General features: G+C 39.0%; 1 protein-coding gene across 2 annotated transcripts in view; it reads right to left on the minus strand.

The window, feature by feature from the left end:
* The window catches only part of LOC127413597 (protein FAM204A-like), a 35,818-nt gene extending 14,004 nt beyond the window's left edge, over positions 1-21,814 (minus strand). Inside the window, exons 1-5 of one of the 2 annotated variants that reach the window (XM_051650856.1) lie at positions 21,395-21,813; positions 21,027-21,114; positions 18,002-18,041; positions 15,608-15,710; positions 2,745-2,834 (exon numbers count right to left, since the gene is read on the minus strand). In XM_051650856.1, coding sequence (XP_051506816.1) covers positions 2,745-2,834; positions 15,608-15,710; positions 18,002-18,041; positions 21,027-21,114; positions 21,395-21,682 — 609 coding nt within the window. In that variant the 5' untranslated portion in view covers positions 21,683-21,813. Of the gene's footprint in view, positions 1-2,744; positions 2,835-15,607; positions 15,711-18,001; positions 18,042-21,026; positions 21,115-21,394 lie in introns of both variants that reach the window. The other variant, XM_051650857.1, reaches the window with a different exon arrangement.
* Positions 21,815-27,191: the final 5,377 nt, after the last annotated feature.

The raw sequence follows: 27,191 nt of genomic DNA on the forward strand, positions 1-27,191 counted from the left end.
CACTTTTTGGTTGTCCAACATTAGTGGAATGGCCTTTGTTCATGTGATGAACTTCTCCTGTGTTTACTCTGCTAGCACACCTGTATGAACAGACTTCATAAATCCTTAAAAATAGGAATTACCAGTCTGGAACTAATTGCTTAAAAGTCATTGCAAAAGTGTCTTAAAAAGTTTATTCTCATTAAGTTAACCTCTAGCATCATTTGTTTGTAAATTTCACTTGGTTTGGTTTGATATTTTATTATAATGCATTAACATTCAGACATTTTAAGTGTCCAAATACTTTTTGGGGCCACTGTAGATTTAGGCATAATGTAGGCTACACCAACAAATGGTGCATCTAGTGTATGTAAATTAGGAGAAACCCCTCAAATCTCAGAAATGATCATGATTTCCATACTGAACCTTAAACATGGCAGATGAAACACTGGATAAAAGGAACATGGCAGTATCATCTTAGCTTGACATATTAGAAGAAAACTTTAATCTACATCTCCCTCCGGTAGTTGAATCAATCAACAGGACAAAGGGGACATGTCCAGCAGATGACAAATGCACATTACCAAGTAATAACTGTAATAAACAGTGTTTAGTGAAGCACAAATAAAGCAGCTAACAGTGGCATGATTGCAGAGTGACTGCCAGTGTTCTGTCACAGGCAGACCTCAGCTGTCTGGATGAGCGAGAGATTCGAGAGTCTGCTAATTCTGCTCAAATCCACTGATGCTCTAAGAAGCTTTCTGTGACAACTCGGTCCTGGTAAGTCAATCAAGAAGCAAAGTCATGCATTTTGGTTGTTTTGTGATTTTACCTGCAAGCCGTGCCAAGCTAATAATTTAGCTTGCTTTAATTACAATTCCTTGTTGTTTGATAAGAGGCACTACCCTTAGAATGTTCAGTGATGTCAATTTAACATTGAAGCATAATGATAGCATCTCTGAAATTCTTTATCTGCTTTTTTAAAGTCAAGATAAACTCTCTGTGAAGGAATGCTTAAATCTGTCATTCTCAACCAAACAAAAGAACAAAGGCAAGAGCTGATATAGCCGTATGGCATCACAATGAAGTCCATGTAATGATGAAATGGGTCTGTGAATGGTTGCCAAAGAAACCGTTATTATGTCTCCATCTACCTAGGAAAGGAAAAGATAAAACCATAGAGATCCTCCAGAGATAAGCATAAGTGGCATCTGTATGGATTACCGCCGTAAAACTCGCAAAAGAAAATTGCCTTAACCAAGGGCCTGTTGTTTGCATTAGAGCCATTTAATGCTTGTTCCCATGGTGCTATGCTTGTTAAAAGCATGATTATCACCTAGCTTTGAACTGGTTTAAATCAACAATCAACAACATCACAATAAGATTTCATTAGTGCCGAGTAAATGGTGTCATTTTCACACTGACACCAGGAGAAACATAAGCTGTAATTGATTACGAAGGAAACTAATATTTCAGGTTAACAAGATTAGCACTGCACCACCCAATTAGATTTTCAAACTGTTTCGATGGTAGTGCTTTATTGAAGCATGACATGAGACTGTTTTATCCACAATTAAAGTATAAAATGTATCTTAAAAGAAAATTAATTATTGTAGAAATTGTAATGCTGAAAAATACATTTAAAACTAACAACCAAAACCAGGAATAGCTTCAGCTGTAGTGTAGCAATAAACAGTAAAAGGAAATTATTTCCACCAAAATAATTTAAAGAATGAGACTGACAAATCATTCAGTAAACTTAAATATCAGGTTAATAATAGATGGTTAATTAGAGCTTTATGCAATACATCTGTGACAAGGAGGAGGGCGGGGCCGTGCGCACTAATGCAGCTGCATAATAAATTGAAACAGGTTCTTGTTTTGCATGCTGACTGACACCTACTACTAAAACCCTGCCAAACAACTTCTAAAATATGAACAAAATATGTTTATATTAATTGATCTGCTGTGAGATGTATGCTTGAAATGTTCATACTATTCCATCACTTCCACCACTGAAGAAAAACTTCGTAACACTCAGTTTGGGATGGAGTGATTAAAAGTGATATCTAAAACATGCTTTGTAGAAGAACATTTTTTACAATATGCTAAGATGTCTCCAAATGCATAGGCAAGAAAACACTGTTTAAAGTTGACAGTGAACATCAATTCCATGCAATAATGCTGGAATCAAAGGCCTAACCGGAAATTAGTGGAATGAATTTCAGATTCCATTGAGTCAAAGTTGCAAGGCTTAAAAATATTGCCAACTATGATCGCCCCAACTTTAGAAAAGTTGAATGTCTTTTTAACTGCAATTACAGCTGTGCGAATGTTACATTTTCTGCCAAATTAGCTTCGAAACGCTTGATCCTACAAACACTCCTAAAATGTGTCGTTTTAAAACTGCAGGCACTGTATTTAGGTAGGAGCTCACTTCAAAGGTGTAAAACTGGCACCTTGAAAATGTTTTAGCGTTCGGCTTGAAAGCATTGTAGCCTTCATTAAAAAGCAGAACCGAAAGTTCTATAGACACTGCCGTACTTCAAACCGAGGGAGGGCTTTCCATTAACTTTAGTGTAAAAGGCTTGCAAGACGTTCAGCCCGTTGAATAATGTGTGTGTGTGTGTGTGTGTGAGGGTGTGTGTGTTTTTGTGTGTGCGTGTTTATAGCCTCTGTCTTTGCGGGAAAAATGGCTGCAGACCCATTAGCTTGATTTGTCACAGTTGGAGCGCCCCTCGAGATGGCTTATCTGGGCAACATACCTCTCGAGTAGCAAGTCTGTCACTCAGTTCGTCCGCCTTCCCATAGTCCCCTTCAGCGATGGCACTCTCTATGCTCTTTTCCAGTCCTGACTGAAGATGAGAAGGGAGGGGAAGAAAATGAAGTGATTTTCAAATAGAAAAAGAAGAGAAAAAAAAAATCAAAGAGTAACGTAAAAACTCCCTAAGGCATTCTTTTTAATATGATTGCCATTACAACAAATATGTAGATTTCCTCTCATAAATGAAAATCGCTGGTTGATTAAATATTAGGCAAAAAAAAAGCTGTCTTGCTACAGGAGGTTACCAAACGTAAATGTTGGTCTTTAATTAGATATTTTCCCCATCAAAAGCAGCAGGACTGGTGGAGCAGACCTCTCTGTCTGGTTCTACTGATCTTCACAAGGCAAAACCAAAAATGAAATCATATTCAAACTGTATCAGATACAAGATTCTCATTTTCAACCAATTGTCAAAAAAGAAACATGAAAAGCTAAAAATAAATAAATTGTGAAAAACAGAACAAAATGAGTCAGTCACATCACTGGCAGATGTGTGGAATATTCAAGAACAACCTTACTTAATTACTGAGCTAATGAATATTTTCCAAACTGTGATCTCAAAAACAGTCAAATAATAAAAGCCTGCCATAGAGCTCTTTTAAAATGTATTTTCAATAATGTTTCATCCACAATAGACATACCCTTTGAAAATGAAAGAAAAGGGAGCACCAGAGCCGTCTTAATTAACAGGACTGCCAGATATAAAAAAATTTTTTTAAATCAATAACCCAATATTTTAACTCGCTAACGCAAAATTATGTAAGCTCAGCTTTAAAAGATATGGACAATTGAATTAGCGGCATTTTCCTACTTAAAACAAATTACATTTGCCAACATTTTGCTTACACGACAATTTACAAATTTAAATAACTGCACATCCACACTTTCAAATAACTATTTAAATAACTTAAATAATTTTTTTGAGTTAAAGCACCAAAATGATATGTAATATGCATTAGCACAAAAATGGCTTGAAGTTACAAATTAATTAGTTCTGTTTACAAAGCTTTGCACATAAGAGATTTATTTATAGAAAATGTAATCAGGAAAATTTCTGCATGACTAAATTAAATTATAAGCCAACGTACAAAGTCAGCTTTCTCTGATCATTCCTCATTCTCTCACATTTTTCTCTCTCGTCTTAGAAGAATAAGACTGAACAGACAGAAATCATATGCTGCAAAAAGGCAAATTTTTGCTTTTAGTGACATTGAGCTATGCAAGGCCCAATTAAACCTGTGCACACACACCATGCACAATGTATTCCCGGAAATAGCTAATTTACAGGCTTTGTTGCGTTCAACTTTTTCCATTCTTCCAAAAATGTCTTTATGTAGACATAGGAAGTAATACAACCAAGTCCAGTTTAAAGATGCACTCAATAATTTCCCGCTCATTAAAGCTTTATACATAAAGGGATTCACAGTACAAGCATGTTTAAAATGATTTATACTGAAATGAGATGAAGAATCCGATCATACAGTTGAAGTTATAAGTTTACATGCACTTAGGTTGAAGTCATTAAAACTAATTTTTAACCACTCCACAGATTTAAAATTTAAAAGTCGTTTAGGACACCTACTTTGTGCATGACACAAGTAAATTTTTGTTGGGCCTCATGTAGTCAGATAGAAGACAAAGGCAGGCCTAACACAGTCGTAAAACTTAACTCAGGCCCCCACATAACAAGTCGTAAATCTTACTGATAAAAACCGCACCAAAATCAAACAAAGGGAGTCCAAAACAGACTACAAATCCCCATGAAGCCTTGCTCACTAAAGGATCGAACTCTCAACTCCTATTGGATGAGGCACACAACAGAACGCACCTCAACCATGACATCATCAGGAGTAGAAATACCTCTGAAATGCTTCCGGGATTTGCTTCCAGCAACTTTGCCTGCCGTGTGTAGACGCAGCTCATCACTGCTCTCAGGTGCAGCCTCATGGCACAAGGAAGTAACGTCCGACCCGAAACTGTGGCCATACAATCTCCATCTCGCAGGACGAGTTGAGATTACTCTGTGTTCCACCGAACACTCTAACGGATCCGAAGGAGACCGCCGATCAATCCGCATCTTCATCCATTTGCCTGCAGAAGTGAAGAGAAAAGATTTCTCTTCCCTCTTCAATCAAGTCAATGTCGCTGATTTCTCTGCCAGCCCGCCGAGAATCAGCAGCCTACTGCCTTACTGCATAAATAAACTTTATTATATTACAAACACAAGTGTTTTGGTTTGTTTTGCATACACCTGTGTCATGCTGATGGGATGTCAGTGCTCGGATTCAAGCCTTCATTCATTGTTTTTTTCCCCCGAAAATCGATATTCTTCGGATGTCGATTTTCCTAAGAAAACAATCTAATATTGAGACTGTTATACTATCTGGTTATTAGTCCCTGATTCCAGGGTGGTGCCCCGTCAATGTTGTTGGGCCTCATGTAGTCAGACTTATTAATATTCTATTGATTTTTGATAATTGACAATTATCTTTGACGATTGTTGATTTTGAAGGATCAATAAGCTAGTGTTAATTTTAATTAATGTATCAGATGTTAATGATTGGTGATTATCTTTGATAATTGTTGATTTAAAGGATTAAAAAAGCTAACATTGATTCTCATCAATGTTCTATTGATTTTAATAATTCATAATTATCTTGGATAATTATTAATTATTGCTAATAACCAAACCTGCTCCTAAACGTAGCGCACTACATTTACTGGAGCCCCATATGAGGTTTTAATGAGTTAGATTCAATTAATTAATTTAAATATTAATTAACTAAATAAATAATTATTAATTATTTCTGACAGTAACACTGATCTAAACAACCAGTAAAGCCCTACATAATAATTGGTGCCCCGTGTGAGGCATCCTACTTTGTCACAATGTGTATGCATAAAAATCCAAAGTAATAACTTGAATCATTACTTCAAAGTTTGGTTCTGTTTGACAATTGACTTCTCACAACTTGCCAAACATAAGCCAGTGTGGTGTGAAAGCGCTCTTAAGAGTGAATTAGGGGCTGGTAAATTACAATAGTCTGCTTAAAACCTGCTGTTGTTGTTATTTAACTCACAACGCTTTCAGCTATATGTTACAGAGAGGTGCCAAGCCACTTCATTGACGTCCACCAAAGAGAGAACGCAGTGTAATTTGCACATTACATAACAGTAGCCCATAAGCCACAGGTCGAAGCCTCTCACCTGTGCGTCCATGTTAGCATTATAGAAACTGTAAAACAACAAGCTATCAGTGCCACTGTGTCACAAGTATTTTTGCTGTCCCAGTAAAATGAGTCACCAATCGCCCCGCGTGACTGGAGCTGAAGCTCCACAGAGGTTAGTCGACCCAGCACTGCAAGATGTAGTCGCTGCTGTCCTCCGTCTCTCCATAGAGGAGAGAGATAACCTTAACGGCTACAATATTAGTCGTTGTGATGAAGCATTGCAGGAACTAGTTGATTATGTCAACAACCCAGTCGGGAAGCTAAAGCGCACAATCCCAGACCTAGTGGGCCAAATGTTCCTTCTCCATCACCGCAGAACCCAACTGCAAACCACAGAGCACCAGGCCCAGCTCGCCTAGCTGCAGAGCAGCTACCAAGTGGTGCAGAAGGAAAATCTCAGCCTGCACCAAGAAATTAGGTGCACCCAAGCTGAGAAAGTCCAGGCACAGGAAGATAATGCCCGGATGCAGGAGGAAAACGAAACCCTGCGCAGGCAGCTTCAAGCTGCCCAGCTAAGAGTAGAGTCAGATCAGGTAAGTGCAGCTGAAACGCACAGCACAACATCTGACATAGAAGAGGGCCCCCTTTTTAGCGCTACGCGTAGAAATGTGCCCCTGAGAAACCCAGGGACACACGCTAGGAGCAGAGCTGCCCCTAGTGGTATAGTCACTGACTTCGTAATCCAAGACACCTTTCAAGCTCCTCCAGAAGCCTGCTGTTTGGATGCAGGTGCCCCTCCTTATAGTTGCCCCCCAAGTCAGTTTTCAGTCACGCCACCTTGCGTTTCAAACTGACTGATTCCACACCACAAAGGGGGGACAATTATTTTCAAGCCAAGAGTGGTGCAAGCGGCTCAAAGATCCCATTAGCCAGGGAGCTGTACGCAATCCGGGGTCCACCCCCACGAGTCGACTGGACTCCTTCCCCACCATGAAGGGGAAGAAGTCGTCCTCATCGCTATAGCGATCTGAGTGACCATAGTGTTTCAGATGACTCGGACGACCCGTGGTCATACCGCCACCAACGCTTGCGTATCCGACAACTCGAGTCCCTCGCAGGGGACATAGAGCGCTTTGACCCAAGTAATCGAGATTCAAACATCGACAATTATCTCAGAGAAATTGAGCACTGTCTGGTTGACTTGCCTTAAGCTTCGTCGCGTGAAAAACTCAAGCTTATATGGAAGACTACGGTAAGGAGTGTCCATGCGTTCATGGAAACGCTACCGACTGGTACACGAAACCGCTACTCAGCTCTGTGTAAAGCCCTACGCGAGGAGTATTCGCTGTATAGACGAAGCCTCCGCTACCATAGCTGCTTTCGCCATCACCCAGAAGAGGCACGAGCCTCCGCGTGAGTATTATAGACGCCTGAGAACCACGTACTTCCAAGGAAGTAACGCACCAGGTCTGGAGGAGGAATGAGCTTTCAAGTCTCTTTTCCTTCACAACCTCCAAGTGTTCGTGCGATATGACGTCACGATGCACTGCAGAACGGGCAACCCCACCATGCAGGAAATCAGAAGTTACTCACAACTGGCATGGGAGACACGCGTGTGCCCTGCCCAAGGGCACGAAGGCGACGCCAGAGTCCTGGGGATACAAGCCTCATATGCAGACCTAGCGCTTGAAGGCACAAAATGCCTCGTGTTAAGGTGAATGCTAGAACAGGACCCCAGAGGCGCCGATCACCCCGCCAGCAGGGTAGGCAACAAAACCAGGGGGGTGGTGACCAGACACACCCCCAGGGTCACGGCAGGCCTAAACAATAAAACGTTCGCCAGCCGAAAGGCGCGGTTCGAACGAAAACCCAAACAAGAAGGTGAGTGGGTAGGCAAGGTTCCAAATCCCCTCAGAGAACAAGATTTGAGAGAGGAAATGGAGGATATAAGGACACACTTGACTGAGTTAGTAATGAAGCTTGATGTGCTCCGTTGTTCACCAGGTCCGCTGACCTCCTCAAAGGAACACGGCACTGAAACCCCATCAGTATTACTAGACGATGTACCCCCTCCCATTAACGCCAAAGTTTACTTTGTAGGTCGGGAAAAGGGGAACAGGGTCCAAGTTGCTCCCCAAAACAGTCACTCCTAACATGCCACACCCTGCTTTTCTGACCTTCTTGGGCGATCTGTACCGTAAGGGCAATGCCTGACACATGGATCATTCCGCTCCCACGCACTACTCGACACTGGTTCCGAAATAAGTTTAATGGGTTCCAACACCTTCGCAGAGGAGGCTAGAGCAAAGCTCTCCCTTGGCAAATTGTTACAGACAGAACTGCAGCGTAAGCATCACAAGCTACACGCAAGATAAGTCGTCTATCACAAAACGGGTGTGGATCGACATTACCTTTCAAGGGATGATGCTAATAGACCCCGTTTACATATGTCCCATTAATACGGAACCACTGTTAATTAGCCAGGACCTACTGAACCGATTGGCTCTGCTCATTGACTGTCGTCATGGACACATGTGGGCTCAGGTTGACATACCGAGACCACTTGGTCCAGAAAACAGTTCGCCAGCTTCAGATGAACAAGTTGCCATCGTCCAAAATTCCAGCAGAGACGACGTCTCCAATAAGAACAATTACAGGGCCTGAATAAAACCCTTCAGGGTACTATAGTCACTGTAAATTTGCACTCCATTCTTATCAATAACACTTTGCACATTTTAGGGACTTTGTCAGAGGAAACAACTTATGCGTGTATCATTAGAGATCTAATGCAGGACCTCCTCAGGGAAATTAGCTCCTCAGTCAACAGTCTGAGTGGTGGAAGGATTCCAGCTTACCTGGTCTCCCTAGACCTTGTCGAACAAATCCTTAGATCTGCTACTATCTCCATTGTGCAACCCTTCACAGATACACCTGGCATATAGTTTGGCATTGAAATTCCAATCCATGTAAATCCTCAGAACCTCGAAATAGGATTTATCCTCAATCTAAAATCATAGGCAGAATATATACAGACTAAAGTCCGTATTTAATGTTGGTTTTCAGAGAGGTAATGCACACATTCATCTCAAAACACCACCAACACTTGCCTACCATGATGAGGACCCCTCACTCTACCTTATCCCTAACCTTAACGTGTATCCAGACAAAGGACATTCAGTGGGTTTGTCCAAACGCAACCCCTTTGTTAGAGAGGTGACAAACTACCTCCCTGAACAAGTGTCAAGGTAGCATGTCCATCAAAGATGAATGAACAGAGACAAGGGTAGAGCGAGCAGGCAATCACTGGCTCGTTAACACACCAGCCACTGAAGTCCCAATGTCATACAACTGCCATGATACAGCCATTAAACTAAGGCTACCAAATCAAATGGTGTTCTTAATGGTTCCCCAAGGAGCCACCGTGCACATTGACGATACTGTCCTCCATCATCTCAACGTTGACAAACATGACGCAGAAATTGAGATCATGGATGCATTTAGAGGTCACAACCTCACCATTGATGACACCCTTCAACAGCAGCTTCAGGCTGAAGGGATGAAATTAGTGAAGTTCAGTCTCAAACCGACTGGCTTGACCACTATATTTCCTAGTCATATAAGCAGATCGTCATCTTACCAAGAACACCCTATCAAATCAAATCACTTTATTGTCACACAGCCATATACCCAAGTGCAATGGTGTGTGAAATTCTTGGGTGCAGTTCCGATCAACATAGCAGTCGTGACAGTGATGAGACATATACCAATTTACAATAACATCAAATTAACACATGTATATATACATGTAATGTATATATTTCCTGGAGGGAGGGAAGCTCACCTCCGATGATGTGTCTGGCAGTTCGCACCACCCTTTGCAGTGCTTTACGGTTGTGGGCGGTGCTATTGCTGTACCAGGCGGAGATGCAGCCAGTCAGGATGCTCTCTACAGTGCAGGTGTAGAATCATGTGAGGATGTGGCGGTTCATTCCAAACTTCCTCATCCGTCTCGGGAAGAAGAGGCGCTGATGAGCCTTCTTCACAATGACTTCAGTGTGGATGGACCATGTGAGTTCCTCAGTGATGTGGACACCCAGGAACTTGAAGCTGCTGACTCTCTCCACTGGTGCTCCACTTATGGTGATGGGACTGTGTTCTCTGTCTTTTGAAGTCCACCACAAGCTCCTTTGTCTTACTGACATTGACAAAGCCTATCAGTTTGGTTTCCCTGTGGCTCCTCAGTGGTTGGATCATCGCAATTATTGCACACGCCATGTACAGGTACATTCAACACCTACAGGCCAGACTGGACTCACTCCTCGTACAGCCATGTTTTACACACCAGTCTGAGCCCATCCCACAGGTTAACCCCAATCATTTCCAAGGATAAGCCTTTTAACCTTTAACCCTCCTTTCCTCTAACATTTTGTTCCTCGTAACCAATGTCAGGTTCTACTTTGATCTTGTGTTATGACCAAAGAACAACAAAGGATTGTGTTACGGTTAATGCTGTGCCTTCCAATAACTTGAAAAGTTTATGTGTGATGAATGTAGTTTTAGTTTTAGCTGGAAATTCTATGCCCAGATGTTCCTCAATCTCTGTCCAGACGATAAAGCCTCTGTGAACTGTAATGAACTTTATGGACTGTGCAACCATTTTCTTTCCTATCAGGAATACATGGATGGCATAACCCACAGGTTACTGTGAACCGACAAGAACTGTTCGGCCCTTCAGTTGCTCTAAAGATGCTGGACAACAACCAACTCTTCAGACCAAAGGGGGGAATGTTGGGCCTCATGTAGTCAGATAGAAGACAAAGGCAGGCCTAACACAGTCGTAAAACCTAACTCAGGCCCCCACATATCAATTCATAAATCTTACTGATAAAAACCGCACCAAAATCAAACAAAGGGAGTCCAAAACAGACTACAAATCCCCATGAAGCCTTGCTCACTAAAGGATCGAACTCTCAACTCCTATTGGATGAGGCACACAACAGAACGCACCTCAACCATGACATCATCAGGAGTAGAAATACCTCTGAAATGCTTCAGGGATTTGCTTCCAGCAACTTTGCTCGCCATGTGTAGACGCAGCTCATTGCTGCTCTCAGGTGCAGCCTCATGGCACAAGGAAGTAACATCCGATCTGAAACTGTGGCCATACAATCTCCATCTCGCTGGATGAGTTGAGATTACTCTGTGTTCAACCGAACACTCTAACGGATCCGAAGGAGACCGCCGAGCAATCCACATCTTCGTCCATTTGCCTGCAGAAGTGAAGAGAAAAGATTTCTCTTCCCTCTTCAATCAAGTCAACGTCGCTGATTTCTCCGCCAGCCCACCGAGAATCAGCAGCTGTACCGCCGACAGAGCGAGGAAACGGCCTCCCATCATCACCCAAGCCTGGAGGAACCGAGTCTGAGTTAAAGGACGGATGAACACACATTCTGCATCCTCATGCGATTCAAGTAAGAGGTTTACGTCTGGGCAGAGATAGAATATTATAGTGTGTTATTCTTGTGTATCAAGGTTATTGCTTGTACAGTTTACAGACCGCCATGTCCGCTCATTATTAATACTCAGGGTATTAATTATCACGAATTTGATTTGCTGTATTGTGGTCCAACCACATTGGACTGTTGTGCATTTTCGGTGAGACCGGCAAACTGAGTTTATCCATTAAAGAATCAAAGAACGCGGGACGGTTTACGAGCCGTCCACCGCGTCTCTGAGTGATAAACTAACAGCTGCTTCCTCTCCCACGATCGCGTAACCAGCTTTGGGGCAGTCACTTAATTCTCTCTCTCTCTCTCTCTCTCTCTCTCTCTCGTACTAACCACACACACACACACCCTCATGTGTTATAGGATTATTTTGATTTCCATATCTAATCATATCACTGTTTAATTTGTAGCTGTAAGTTGGAAGTTTATTGACTGCATTGTATTAATTATTAATTGATATTACTGCATAAATAAACTTTGTTATATTACAAACACAAGTGTTTTGGTTTGTTTTGCATACACCTGTGTCATGCTGACGGGATGTCAGTTCTCGGATTCAAGCCTTCATTCATTGTTTTTTTCTCGAAAATTGATATTCTTCGGATGTCGATTTTCCTAAGAAAACAATCTTATATTGAGACTGTTATACTATCTGGTTATTAGTCCCTGATTCCAGGGTGGTGCCTCATCAAAATTAATCCTTATCAATATTCTATTGAGTTTTGATAATTGATAATTATCGTTGATGATTGTTGAATTTGAATGATCAATAAGCTAGTGTTCATTTTAATTAATGTTTCATCAATGTTAACACTTAACGATTATCTTTGATAACTGTTAATTTAAAGGATTAGGAAAAGCTAACATTGATTCTCATCAATGTTCTATTGATTTTAATAATTAATAATTATCTTTGATAATTATTAATTATTTCTGATAGTAACACTGATCTAAACAACCAGTAAAGCCCTACATTTTCCAACAATTGTTTACAGACAGACTGTTTCACTTTTAATTGACTATATCACAATTCCAGTGGGTCAGAAGTTTAAATACACTAAGTTGGAAAAACTTTGAAAATTCCAGAAAATGATGTCAAGCCTTTAGACAATTAGCTTTTGATAGGTGGTGTACATGTGGATGTATTTTAAGGTCTACCTTCAAACTCAGTGCCTCTTTGCTTTACATCATGGGAAAATCAAAAGAAATCAGCCAAGACCTCAGAAAAAAAAAAAAAAAAAAATGTGGACCTCCACAAGTCTGGTTCATCCTTGGGAGCAATTTCCAAACGCCTGAAAATACCACGTTCATCTGTACAAACAATGGGACCATGCAGCCATCATACCGCTCAGGAAGGTGACACATTCTGTCACTTAGAGATTAACGTAGTTTGGAGCGAAAAGTGCAAATCAATCCCAGAACAACAACAAAGGACCTTGTGAAGATGCTGGAGGAAACAGGTCGACAAGTATACATAACCTGAAAGGCTGCTTGGCAAGGAAGATGCCACTGCTCCAAAACCGGCATAAATAAGCCAGAATACAGTTTGCAAGTGCACATAGGGACAAAGATCTTACTTTTTGGAGAAATGTCCTCTGGTCTGATGAAACAAAAATTGAACTGTTTGGCCATAATGACCATCGTTATGTGTGGACGGGTGAGGCTTGCAAGCCGAAGAACACCATCCCAACCGTGAAGCATGGGGATGGCAGCATCATGTTGTGAAGGTGCTTTGCTGTAGGAGGGACTGGTGCACTTCACAAAATAGATGACATCATGAGGAAGGAAAATTATGTGGATATATTGAAGCATCATCTCAAGACATCAGCCAGGAAGTTAAAGCTTGGTCGCAAATGGGTCTTCCAAATGGACAATGACCCCAAGCATACCTCCAAAGTTGTGGCAAAATGGCTTAAGGACAACAAAGTCGAGGTATTGGAGTGGCCATCACAAAGCCCTGACCTCAATCCGATAGAAAATTTGTGGGCAGAACTGAAAAAGCATGTGTGAGCAAGGAGGCCTACAAACCTGACTCAGTTACACTAGTTCTGTCTGGAGGAATGGGCCAAAATTCCAGCAACTTATTGTGAGAAGCTTGTGGAAGGATACACAAAATGTTTGACCCAAGTTAAACAATTTAAAGCAATACTAACAAAGTGTATGTGAACTTCTGACCCACTGGGAATGTGATGAAAGAAATAAAATCTGAAATAAACCATTCTCTCTACTATTATTCTGACATTTCACATTCTTAAAATAAAGTAGTGATCCTAACTGATCTAAGACAGGGAATTTTTTCTATGATTAACTGTAAGGAATTGTGAAAAACTGAGGTTAAATGTATTTGGCTAAAGTGTATGCAAACTTCTGACCAACTGTATTAATGGCCTGATAAAATGTGATTTATTATCAAGAAGTTGGTCTCCCCTTGGAGGCCGGCATGTTGAGATCACATGACAAGCTGAATACTACTATAACAGCATTTCATCTCTGTATCCCCCCTGATATGCTCTTGGATATAAATTATTATATCAAATTTACATGATTATATAAATTAATCATGACTGCAAATAGTTTTTTAATTTCTTCAATGGCATTGCAAACCGAAAACAAATGCTTTTGCATGATGCAAGCCGCTAATTGTGAGTAAAAGTCCAAGACAAGTGCTGTATCAGCCAGCTCAACATAAACAAAAAAAATTACTGACTGCACCCTTAAGAATTAGCTGATAGGTTTAACTCCCTGTCTGAAACCCCAATTATTTCCACTGTGTTCTTTCAAGGCTGGTCTGTATCTGGGGGCAGACCAGTTGCAACTATTAAGCATAACTGCATTAGTTGTGGTTTGTGGCAACAGATGACATTTAGATGATGGTGCAAAACTGCAAGTAGCTTGTACCTAGAAGTAGTGATGGGTACATGTTTTAGTTAAAGCGGTAGCAGAGTTTTTGGTTGCTGAAGTGGGCAACACAATACAACTCTTAACAACTGCTACCCCTCAATGCTAAAGATCAACAATAACTGAAAGAATAATAATACCTTATGAAAAGTTAAACAGCAAAGTGTATAGACAAAGTCACATTAAAAAATTCAGATGAAATGTATACCTTGAATGCACAGTAAGTCACTTCGGATAATGTGTCTACCAAATACAAAAATGTAAATTCAAACAGGGACCTTTCAAACAGGTAGGACCTTTTATACTGTATAAGCAATGCCAAACTTGCAATAATACAGTAACCAATGTAACAATAACCACCATATGGTTTAAAAATGTTTCCTATGGGCCAAAGTTAAAGCAATTCTGACTGAGACCTGTTGGGAGATCAACTCTGTTTTCAGTACTGCATGTCAAAAATCCAAGCTGGTAACACATGTCAATACAACGCAACATTTATATGCAATGAAAACATTTAGTGCAAAGGTTGTAGTGTTAAATAAGGTCATTTTTTGTAACATCCATGGCGGAAGCTCTATGAAACAAACTGAGCGATTCTACTGTTAACCAAATGTGAAATTTAAGGAGGCTAAAACTGTGGCCTGTCTTGAATGTCCTGAAAAAGTAGGTAATACTAAAAACAGATCCTTTTGCAAGGGACAACTAAAGGCATATGCTGTTTTTTATATTGTATGTGCTACTTTACAACATATGCTGCCCTTACAGCTTATGAGTGGGAAAAATATGAATGCCACATTTGTTACACAAGCTGTCCAGTGTTTCATTTGCAAGCATTCCCCTCCCTATCGCTGAATTACAGCATTTGAGAGAGCTCTTCACTCTATTGTGCTGTTCTTTCCGCCAAGAGACATTCTTCAGTGGAGAAATCCACCTCATATAAGAAATATTAAACACCAACCAGAACAGACAGTGTAGCTACATCCTCGTGTCAAGATTAAGGTAATCTCATCATTAAATATAATATGATCTATTCTGTTATGCTCAGTGTCATGCAGAAGAAAAGACGCCTCCTCGCTCTGTCTTTGACGTTTGATAGAGGAAACAATTATGAGTTGCACATACAGAAGGCATGGAACAGAGAGAAGCAGTGGGATAAAAATGTGCATCAGAGTAGAATTAGGACACCCACAGCGTGCTAGAGGTAGATGGTGGAAATCATTATTTATTACCATCAGAGGAGGCCTGCTACAAGGAGGCGGCTTGAATCTATCACTGATGCCAAAATACTGCGTGAGCTCCTTCCAGTGCTCCTCCCGTTTCTCTTCAGGCTCTCTGTGCAAAGACACAGAATGACAAGTGTTTATGTTTGTTATTGTTCACCAGAGGACCACCGTGCATACTTTGAGAGATTCAATTATTTCTGTATGCGACCCTTTCTGACAAACCTGGTGTATTTGCTGGATTATGCAGACAGTCAGTATTTGGATATGTGTGCTTAGTGAAATGGGCCGCAGATTTCAAACATGAAGAATTTTTTTTTTACTAGGGTGAGACATGTTCTTTATATTTTTCTCTGCCTGAGAGTATCCTAACATGTTTAGCTATAAGATAAGATGTTATGCATTGTGACTGTGAGTTTTAGACATACAGTTGAAGTCAGAAGTTAACATACACCATAGCCAAATACATTTAAACTCAGTTTTTCACAATTACTGACATTTAATCATAAAAAACATTCCCTGTCTTAGGTCAGTTAGGATCACTACTTTATTTTAAGAATGTGAAATGTCAGAATAATAGTAGAGAGAATGATTTATCTCAGCTTTTATTTCTTTCATCACATTCCCAGTGGGTCAGAAGTTTACATACACTTTGAAGTATTTGGTAGCATTGCCTTTAAATTGTTTAACTTGGGTCAAATGTTTTGGGAAGCCTTCCACAAGCTTCTCACAATAAGTTGCTTGAAAGTTGTCCTCCAGACAGAACTATTGTAACTGAGTCAGGTTTGTAGGCCTCCTTGCTCGCACACATTTTTTCAGTTCTGCCCACAAATGTTCTATTGGATTGAGGTCAGGGCTTTGTGATGGCCACTCCAATACCTTGACTTTGTTGTCCTTAAGCCATTTTGCCACAAACTTGGAGGTATGCTTGGGGTCACTGTCCATTTGGAAGACCCATTTGCGACTGAGCTATAACTTCCTGGCTGATGTCTTGAGATGTTGCTTCAATATATCCACATAATTTTCCTACCTTATGTTGCCATCTGTTTTGTGAAGTGCACCAGTCCCTCCTACAGCAAAGCACCTCCACAACATGATGCTGCCACCCCCATGCTTCATGGTTGGGATGGTGTTCTTCGGCTTGCAAGCCTCACCCTTTTTCCTCCAAACATAATGATGGTCATTACAGCCAAACAGTTCAATTTTTGTTTTATCAGACCCGAGGACATTTCTCCAAAAAGTAAGGTCTTTGTCCCCATGTGCACTTGCAAACTGTAGTCTGGCTTTTTTATGGCAGTTTTGGAGCAGTGACTTCTTCCTTGCCAAGCAGCCTTTCAGGTTATTTCGATATAGGACTCAATTTACTGTGGATACATATACTTGTCGTCCTGTTTCATCCAGCATCTTCACAAGTTCATTTGCTGTTGTTCTGGGATTGATTTGCACTTTTTGCACCAAATTATGTTCATTTCTAGGTGACAGAATGCGTCTCCTTCCTGAGCAGTATGATGATCACCATGTCCCATGGTGTTTATACTTGGGTACTATTGTTTGTACAGATGAACGTGGTACTTTCAGGCATTTGGAAATTGCTCCCAAGAATGAACCAGACTTGTGGAAGTTCACAATTTTATTTCTGAAGTCTTGGCTGATTTCTTTAGATTCTCCCATGATGTCAAGAAAAGAGGCACTGAGTTTGAAGGTAGGCCTTACAATACATCCACAGGTACACCTCGAATTGACTCCAATTAGCCAATTTTCCAAGCTGCTTAAAGGCACAGTTAACTTAGTGTATGTAAACTTCTGACACACTGAATTGTGATATAGTCAATTAAAAGTGAAACAATCTGTCTGTAAAAAATTGTTGGAAAAATTACTTTTGTCATGCACAAAGTAGATGTCCTAAACGACTTGCCAAAACTATAGTTTGCTAATATGAAATCTGTGGAGTGGTTACAAAATTAGTTTTAATGACTTCAACCTAAGTGTATGTAAACTTTTGACTTCAACTGTATAAGATAATATTTTAAATTCACATGAGTCAAACAACAAATAAAACAAACATTCGAGAGGTAGACTATATTTGAATGTGAGGAGTGTTGAATAACCTGGCAATAATACTTTAGTAAATATGTAAAAAAAAAAAAAAAAATAATAATAAAGTGTAGGAATACTACATTTGTTTTTGTAAGGCTTAAAAAGTTTATTTTGTAACACAGACTCTACCTGTTAGTTCATCACTGAAAAACTAATTCAGCCAAAGTGTGTGAAGTCCAAGGAGATGCATTTCAGGAAAACAAGTTTCAAGTTATTTATGCAAGAACTTCCCATACACTTTGTCATGACCTGCTAAATAATGCATTGATCTTTTGAGTGACTGGTCGATCTACTTGTCCAACATACCTTTTCTGCTCTGTATCGCAGTTCTGTGTTGGAGTCCCACCTGTTTGAGGTATAAAAACCAAAATATTGTTAATTCTAAGTGTCTAAAGCCATCTTTACACTGCAAAGTTGGCACAGAAGCTGCATCTGAAGTGGCATTAAGGTGAACTTACACACAGACTGTTTAATGGTGCTCAGAGCAGGCATAAATGCATTCACATAGCAATTACAATTGCATAAATAATTTTATGAGATTAAAGGGATAGTTCACCCTAAAATGAAAATGCTCTCATCATTTACTCACCCTCAAGATATCCCTGGTGTATGTGACTTTCTTTCTTCACCAGAACACATTTGAAGAAAAAAATATCTTAGCTAACTATGTCCTTAAAATGCAAATGAATGAAGATTTCTCATTTGAAGCTCCAAAAATCACAGCCAGTCAGCATAAACGTGATCGATATGACTCCAGCGGTTAAATTAATGTCTTCTAAAGCTATACGATCACTTTTGGTGCGAAAAAAGATAAAAATGTAAGTATTTTTTAACTATAATCCAATGCTTCATGAGAGGGTGGAGTCCAAGTGGTCTCTCGTGTGATGTGTTCGCATTGCAATGATACAGAGGTGATCTCACGTTCTCCACTCAGTTGAGACATCCAGGATAAGCACACAAATGTACCACTGTGAGTAAAGAAACAGATAAATACAGATCTAAACCAAAACCAAGCAAGCTACTGTACAGCGTTCCTCCTCACTTGTAAACAGCGCTGCTCTTCCGGCTGTGACGCTCATGCGTCAGTTCTCACGTGTTTCAAATGCCAATGCAATTATGTCACACGCGAATACCGCGTAGGTATAATGTAGGTCCTCACAACGCAAGTTAATTGATACCAAAACTTTAAAGCTCCAAAAAGCACATAAAAGTAATCCATACGACTTCAGTGGTTAAATCCATATTTTCAGAAGTGATATGATAGATGTGGGTGAGAAACAGATCAATATTCAAGTCCTTTTTTACTATAAATTCTCCTCCCTACCCAGTAGGTGGTGACATGCAAAAAGAATGAAGAATATGAAAGTGAAAGTGGAGATTTATAGTAAAAAAGGACTTAAATATTGATCTGTTTCTCTCCCACACATATCTTATCGCTTCAGACAATATGGATTAAACTACTGGAGTCGTATGGATTATTTTTACGCTGCCTTAATGTGCATTTTGAATCTTCAAAAATTTTGGTAACCATTCACTTGCATTGTTAGGACCTACAGAGCTGAAATATTCTTCTACAAATCTTAATTTGTGTTCAGCAGATGAAAGAAAGTCATACACATCTGGGATGATGAGAGAATTTTCATTTGTGGAAAATAACACATTTTAAGACACCTTAAAATGCACAGTTGTGCTCAAAAGTTTGCATACCCTGGCAGAAATTTTGGCATTGATTTTGAAAATATGACTGATCATGCAAAAAAACTGTCTTTCAAGGATAGTGATCATATGAAGCCATTTATTATCACATAGCTGTTTGGCTCCTTTTTAAAATCATAATGATAACAGAAATCACCCAAATGGCCCTGATCAAAAGTTTACATACCCTTGAATGTTTGGCCTTGTTACAGACACACAAGGTGACACACACAGGTTTAAACGGCAATTAAAGGTTAATTTCCCACACCTGTGGCTTTTTAAATTGCAATCAGTGTCTGTGTATAAACTGTCAATGAGTTTGTTAGTTCTCACATGGATGCACTGAGCAGGCTAGATACTGAGCCATGGGGAGCAGAAAATAACTGTCAAAAGACCTGCGTAACAAGGTAATGGAACTTTATAAAGATGGAAAAGGATATAAAAAGATATCCAAAGCCTTGAAAATGCCAGTCAGTACTGTTCAATCACTTATTAAGAAGTGGAAAATTCGGGGATCTCTTGATACCAAGCCAAGGTCAGGTAGACCAAGAAAGTTTTCAGCCACAACTGCCAGAAGAATTGTTCGGGATACAAGGAAAAACCCACAGGTAACCTCAGGAGAAATACAGGCTGCTCTGGAAAAAGACAGTGTGGTTGTTTCAAGGAGCACAATACGACAATACTTGAACAAAAATTAGCTGCATGGTCGAGTTGCCAGAAAGAAGCCTTTACTGCGGCAATGCCACAAAAAAGACCGGTTACAATATGCCCAACAACACCTTGACACGCCTCACAGCTTCTGGCACACTGTAATTTGGAGTGACGAAACCAAAATAGAGCTTTAAGGTCACAACCATAAGCGCTATGTTTGGAGAGGGGTCAACAAGGCCTACAGTGAAAAGAATACCATCCCCACTGTGAAGCATGGTGGTGGCTCACTGATGTTTTGGGGGTGTGTGAGCTCTAAAGGCATGGGGAATCCTGACCTTTAATATCATCGAGCTACTCTGGGGAGATCTCAAACGTGCGGTTCATGCAAGACGACCAAAGATTTTGCATGACCTGGAGGCATTTTGCCAAGATGAATAATCAGCTATACCACCTGCAAGAATTTGGGGCCTCATAGACAACTATTACAAAAGACTGCACGCTGTCATTGATGCTAAAGGGGGCAATGCACAGTATTAAGAACAAAGGGTATGCAGACTTTGAACAGGGGTCATTTCATTTTTTTCATTGTTGCCGTGTTTTGTTGTATGATTGTGCCATTCTGTTATAACCTACAGTTGAATATGAATCCCATAAGAAATAAAATAAATGTGTTTTGCCTGCTCACTCATGTTTTCTTTAAAAATGGTACATATATTACCAATTCTCCAAGGGTATGCAAACTTTTGAGCACAACTGTATATACTGGCAATAGGATGTATTTTTGGAAATGTCCTGTTCATCTCCAAAAGTAAAAGAGCCTTTAGATAATATTAGTTTCTGATTAAGTAAATTTTAGTAGCATGCTGGCCCCTAAACTAATCATGCATGTGGCATCATTGTGAAAACACATAAAAAGCTGTATGTATTTATAGTGTTTACGCTTGCATGTTAATAATGAATAAACGCAGCATGGGGTTTAGAATACCTTTTTTGTGGCGCTTTTTCCTTTGCCGTTTTGTTTGAGGTTGCTTCATTCTCTGATCATCTTTTGCTCTCTGGAGATCTTTGAATCTCTTCAACAATCAAGTAAAATACTGTCAAACACTTTAACATTGACATACTGAAATAAATGCTCACTGCCCTAAAAGCAACTTGATTTGCTTTTAATAGTCTTAATTTTAACAGTATTAACTATAGCACGCCTATATAGCACCACAGTCTCAGCCATTTCTCCACCAACAATACATCATTCCCTAATTTGAGTATGTTCTCTCAAACTTGTAGTTGATTACTACACGACCTGCACTTTGACAATATAACTGCATAAGCATAACTGCAGTCAGAACAACGTACTTGCCACTTATCCAGAGAAACTCCAGGAGGACAGTCATCGCCAAATGCATCATTCTGCAAATCAGTTGTTGTGTTCTTACATTCAAGCTGCACACAAGTCGAATGTGACTCTGTCACTGACTGACGTGATACGTGCTCGTTTATTTCTGTCACTCCTGGTCTGCTTTCTTCTGTTACCCCTTCATCACCATCTTCGTCCGAGCTCAGATCAGCCTCACTGAGACCCGACGGGAGAAGTCCACTGTACATATTAAATATAGCGAATTGCCAAAAAAGCAACTCTCGCATTTATGTTCAAAGAAAATACAGCATTGCAATGCTACGGATGATATAACGTTATTTTTAAACATAAGCGCACTACATCAATAAAAGCATCATATTTACGTTTGCCTTCATTATTTCCGCATTTTGAACATACAGTTTTGTGATTGGATGGGTGGTAGCGCTGCAGCTGTAATATGGACGCTGATTGGCCGTTATAATCTCATTTCGTAACCGGGTCCTCCCCTTTTCAAAATAGTGGAGGCTGATTTTCTGTGTGCTGAATTATAATGATTAACATCTTAAGACTAATATTTCTGCTTATTTTATATCTTGTGTTTTCTACGACCATTTATCCAGCTCGATAATCTCTGTATTTTAACGTCTTTATCCATTTGCATGTTCTTGTCAACATTTAAAATAAGCTTTATTTTTTTAAAATGATCTACATTGTCTTCTGAAACCATTCATGTACCCTATTTTTGTACCCTTTGGATAAATGTTCTTTTGCATTAAAAAGCTTTTTACAAAATTGTAATTTTATAAGCGATTCCTTTGTATTGTTTATTGTATGCCATATCAGCAGGCCTATATAATTAAAGATTCTCAGATCTCAGAGATTAATCATAAACAACAAAATCCCTCAGATTAACCAAAATATTGCTAATTGCAATGCTATTCTCAGTATCAAGATATGCAGTAACAGCAAATTGCAAGTTAGCAAGAGTAAACTTGTTCAAACATTGTTGCATGTCAGTTCTAGTTATGAAAATTTAAATTTTTTCCTTTTTTTTAGTTTGTTACAAATGGTGAACTGAAACATAATTGTTCATGTTTTCTACAGTGATAAGAATGTTCTTATATAAGCAATGTCTCACAATTTATTCAGACAGCTAAGGGCATCGTCACATTATCATTCAAATGATTAGCATGCTAATCTTGTTTAGCCTGTGGCACTGGCAGACGAAAAACACTGATGCTTAAATTGCTTATTTATATCAAATAACATCAGTTTTCTGTTTTGTAGCTAAATAGGGGTGGGCTTTGTGCCTAATTGCAAAACCACCTATTTACTTAAATGATTTATTTAGTGTGCACAGATTCAGGGGCAACAAGCTCATTTGTATTGACAATGTCAGAAATGTTCATCAATATAATTTGTGCTTGTGATGCCTCCAGCGGGGGTGCTACTAGTTTTGAATGTGTCTAGTAATTTTGCTCTCTCATTTCCCCTATCTCTACACACATTTTGTAATATGTCGCGATTCGAGTTAAAATCCACAGTGCTCCTCTGTATGTGCATTTAGTTGAGTCTGCATTGGACTTAACCTTCTTTATATATTTGTTGATTATGTCCTCAATTTCATCTACAACACACTAAATGTAAGTAAATATGATAGGACTTAAGTCACTAAGATATATTAAAACATAATATTTTGTAGCCCTCCAATTCACTGCAAACTGATATCACCCACCCTACAGTTTCCACCAATTTTATTATCTGTGTGACAACTCGATGGCAAGGACCACTGGAACTTTTTAAGGTAATTTGGTGATTTAATATATTATTGAGCTTGCTACTTCAACTGCTGTGGAATTACTAGTTATTTATATTATTATGTTAAATTATTATGTTTTTTCTTATTGTTTTATTTGATTACGACACATTACATTATTGACTTCACACAGTGACACTCTTACTTTGGTCTGGACTCTGGTTCATTATTTTTGTCATTTCTTGTTAATTTGGAGTTCGCTATTTAAAACTTGGAGGCCCTTATTAAGTTTTGGCTACAACGGATAAGAGGTGGTAAGTGCAGTGAGATAAACTAATCATCTTAAATCCTTAATTATTAATATCTTACTGTGACAGGCTATTTTTTTTTTCTTTTTTTTTTTCGAGCCAGCCGAGTTGAGCCTTAAATGAGCAAATGCATGTCTGAGGAAATAGTAATAATTTTAAGTCATCTGTATCTAGCTTGGGGAGGCAGAATTTATTAGAGCAGATTAGCTTAGCGTGTACAAAGTAAATGAGATATCTAATAGCCAACGCGGAGGTCCAGGGATTCCTTATGTAGCTCAGAATATGAGAAACCATGTTAAGAGCCGATTATGTATAGCTTGACTTTTGGACTGGCTGTAAGCCTGTTTTTCTGTGCATTTGGCCTAATGATTATTCTCATATTTAATGACCCTTGACTTTTACCCCCCATGTGTACAGTGGGTACAAGCCATTACCAATAAAGCCCAGTGCTGCGGCATGAGTGGGGAGGGAGAGAGGGGTGACACCTAGATGAGATTATTCACTGTTATTCTGACAGGGCAGTCAGCTGAATTGTTTTTGAGAGAGAGAGAGAGAGAGAGAGAGAGAGAGAGAGAGAGAGAGATAGAGAGAAGCGATGGAAGCTAATTATGAGTTTAAGAAGAAGGTTGAAGGAAAAAAATAATAAGATTACAACGAATAATTTGCAGATATAATTACACCAAAATTGGGTACACATAATCGTCAAATACATGTATTGCTTGACCTGGGTGAGCCAGTGAAATAAATCCTTCTTCTATAGCCTTTGTTAATTTGTTTTTATCATCTCCAAGTGGTGTTTGTGCAGGCAGTGCAATTTGCATTTGTAATTCCACTGTGCAAATTGACAACAAGTAGATAATTCTGGGAAATGGGCTAGTTGCAAGGCCCCAGCTATCTTCCTGTGCTGATTCATTTTGAGGAACTGCTGAGGCATGAAACTCATACATCCACTATTTCCTGACAATGCTCAGACTTATTGTCCCTTAAAATGTCATTACAGCCATTATTTATGGAGTTAATTCATTTATTAAACCATATTTACTCCGACAGAATGTCACATTGTGTCCATCGTCCAGACTGACGCCTTTAATGATGTTTTTAACACAGTATTTTTTTATTCTACCAAGAAAGTGAAGCACAAAGTGCCTTTGTCTTTATGCCAAGGTTTAGCGACTACTGGCCACTGTGAAATTATAAAAAAAAAAAAAAAAAACATACTTTTAAGCGATAATTCACCCTCATGTTGTTCCAAACCATTATGACTTTCTTTCCTTAGTGGAACACAAAAAAGATATTAAGAAATAAGCAGATATTATTGGGAAAATGTTATATAGTTACATATGTAATATATTAATATGTGATATGCATAGATTTCATGCATGTAAAAGATCCAGTTTTGGGCGTAATCTAATTTCAAAGAAGTTAATTACTGTAATCAAATAGTATAATGCATTTAATTTTAAATTAATTAATGAAAAATCTGATTACACGTACTGATGTTCAATTTAAATGAATTACTTTCATGTACATGACTTGGCTTAGCCATATTTCTTAAATAATATTATTTATGTAGAATACATTTAAAACATGAATTGTTTTACATTTGTTTGCATTTCTGTGAAAGCTGCAGGCCATGACCCCATGACGAGAACATTCAGAACATTATATTAAATTCATTGGAAAACCAAAAAGGTTCACTGTAGTAATTGGTAGAGGATCACTTTTTTGGAGTAATTTATCCAACACTGGAAGAACACATGCTGGATTATAAAATTGCCATTGTTTCATGATAAAACAGCACTGCCTCTGAAATCTCATATTGCCCGAGTATAGGCTACTGTATTTGATGAAGGACGCACTTCTCGTCTGGTAAAACAGTACACTCTTTATACAGGTGAATATACAGTATGATGTAATACCAACAACTTCGAAAATATCATAATCTGGTTTTGTTAAACAAGCACCATTTAAGCACAAGAAACAACTTTCTTGGTAAGTACAGCACTCGAAGTTGAAAAGAGCCATCCGACTCGTGGTTCTCTGTGTTTTTAATCCAGCATTTTGAGCCGGACGTCACTTCAGATCCCAAGGGACTTTGGTATAGTAGTGTTTAGTCAATCTGCACTTTAGAATCTTGCCAGAAATAGTAGGTCATCCGGGTATTTCTCACATACTGTTATATGAATACTGAGGATTCGGACATACTACTCCATTGGTTTACTTTTTTTGGCATACTGTCCTATATAGTAAAGTATGCATATTTGAGTGCATCTTATAGTATGGAGAAGGGTGTATTGAATTACAAAAAGTATACACAATATATTTAGAAGCATCATTTAAATCTCAAACAAAACATTTCTTGTTGTGTAACAGGTGCTCCTTGCCCCCTCTAAGTGTCCGTAGAGGAACAAAGAATGCAAATGCAGTGTGTTTTATAGTAAATATACTGTTCTAAATGCACCATAACAGCTGATTGTTAAAAATACCTTCAGAATTCTGACACTATCCCCACCATTTAAAAACCAGTGGATCATTCACATTCTCCAGGATAATCTTCCTGGAGAGAATGCTGAGTTGGTTAAATGTCATTTAAATTTTGCACTAAATATGACAGTGTTCTTAATGTGCAGTTGTGCAGTGGGAGACATCTTCTAGTGAGTCATACATTTTGATGGTACATATTCCATCATGCCATTCTCATTTTTATTTTATATTCTAGCTTCACCTGTCACCTCAAACTACTTATTATGGCAGTAATATTGAGCTGTATTTGAACCATTAGGTGTAATGACTCGCTTATGTGACATTTTAATTCACATAAGGAGTTTGAAAAGGGTGGCAGTGTTATTGGGATTAGACATTTAGTGCTAAAACAAACTAGTTTTTTTGGCGTGATAATGCTACTGATTCTAAAGAGGTTCCAGTAGAATGAAATCTCTGTATGGTTGTAGGAAAGTAAAAAATAAAAAGTATTATTTGTAAATAACATGTTCCACTATTCTTTCCCTTTTTTAACTTTGAGGCTTTTTGCCTTTTCTATTTGATTGGAGAGTTTGGAAGCTAAAGGAAAATGTGGGGAGAAGGAATGATCTTAGCTGTTGTTGCTTCTAAAATATAGCACTCCATAGAAAGTCAAGTGTTCTATTGTATGCTGATCAAATGATTATCGTATTATTATAATAACATTCATTCTATGAGACGTCGCAGGTTTCCTACACTATGACAAGATGAATTATAGTGCTCTCTAACTTGATGTAGAACTTCACTTTTTCTTCTTCAGAGGCAGATTCCTTAATCGTATTAGCTGTATCTCAGTGTGTTTTCCTTGTATGTGGAACAGGACTCAGATCAAGGGACCAAGAAGATTAATATTCATGTCTTGTTAATTTATAAAGTGTGCAGGCTTTGGTATTTGTATATAAGATAAAGAAACATTGGGAGTATTCTGCAATGTGGAGGACTTCATCAGAGAGTAGAACAATCAATGCTTAAAAGATGACTGAGAGATAGAGAGAGAGGCAAAGGCTGAGAAAGAAAGAAGGAGAGGGGTAAATTTGAAACACTCCATTGAACAGAAACAAGCTTTGCGGGCTTAGCCAGCATAAACACATTAAGCAGATGAGATTCATCAGTTCTCCGGTGTCAAATCCACACTGCCCAAAGGCAAATTCTGGAAACAAGTAAACATGTTAAACATCTTTCTTCTGCACTCAAAAGAAAATCTGTACACTC

The sequence above is a fragment of the Myxocyprinus asiaticus genome, chromosome 23 (genome assembly GCF_019703515.2).
Source record: "Myxocyprinus asiaticus isolate MX2 ecotype Aquarium Trade chromosome 23, UBuf_Myxa_2, whole genome shotgun sequence".
NCBI classification, from domain to species: domain Eukaryota; kingdom Metazoa; phylum Chordata; class Actinopteri; order Cypriniformes; family Catostomidae; genus Myxocyprinus; species Myxocyprinus asiaticus.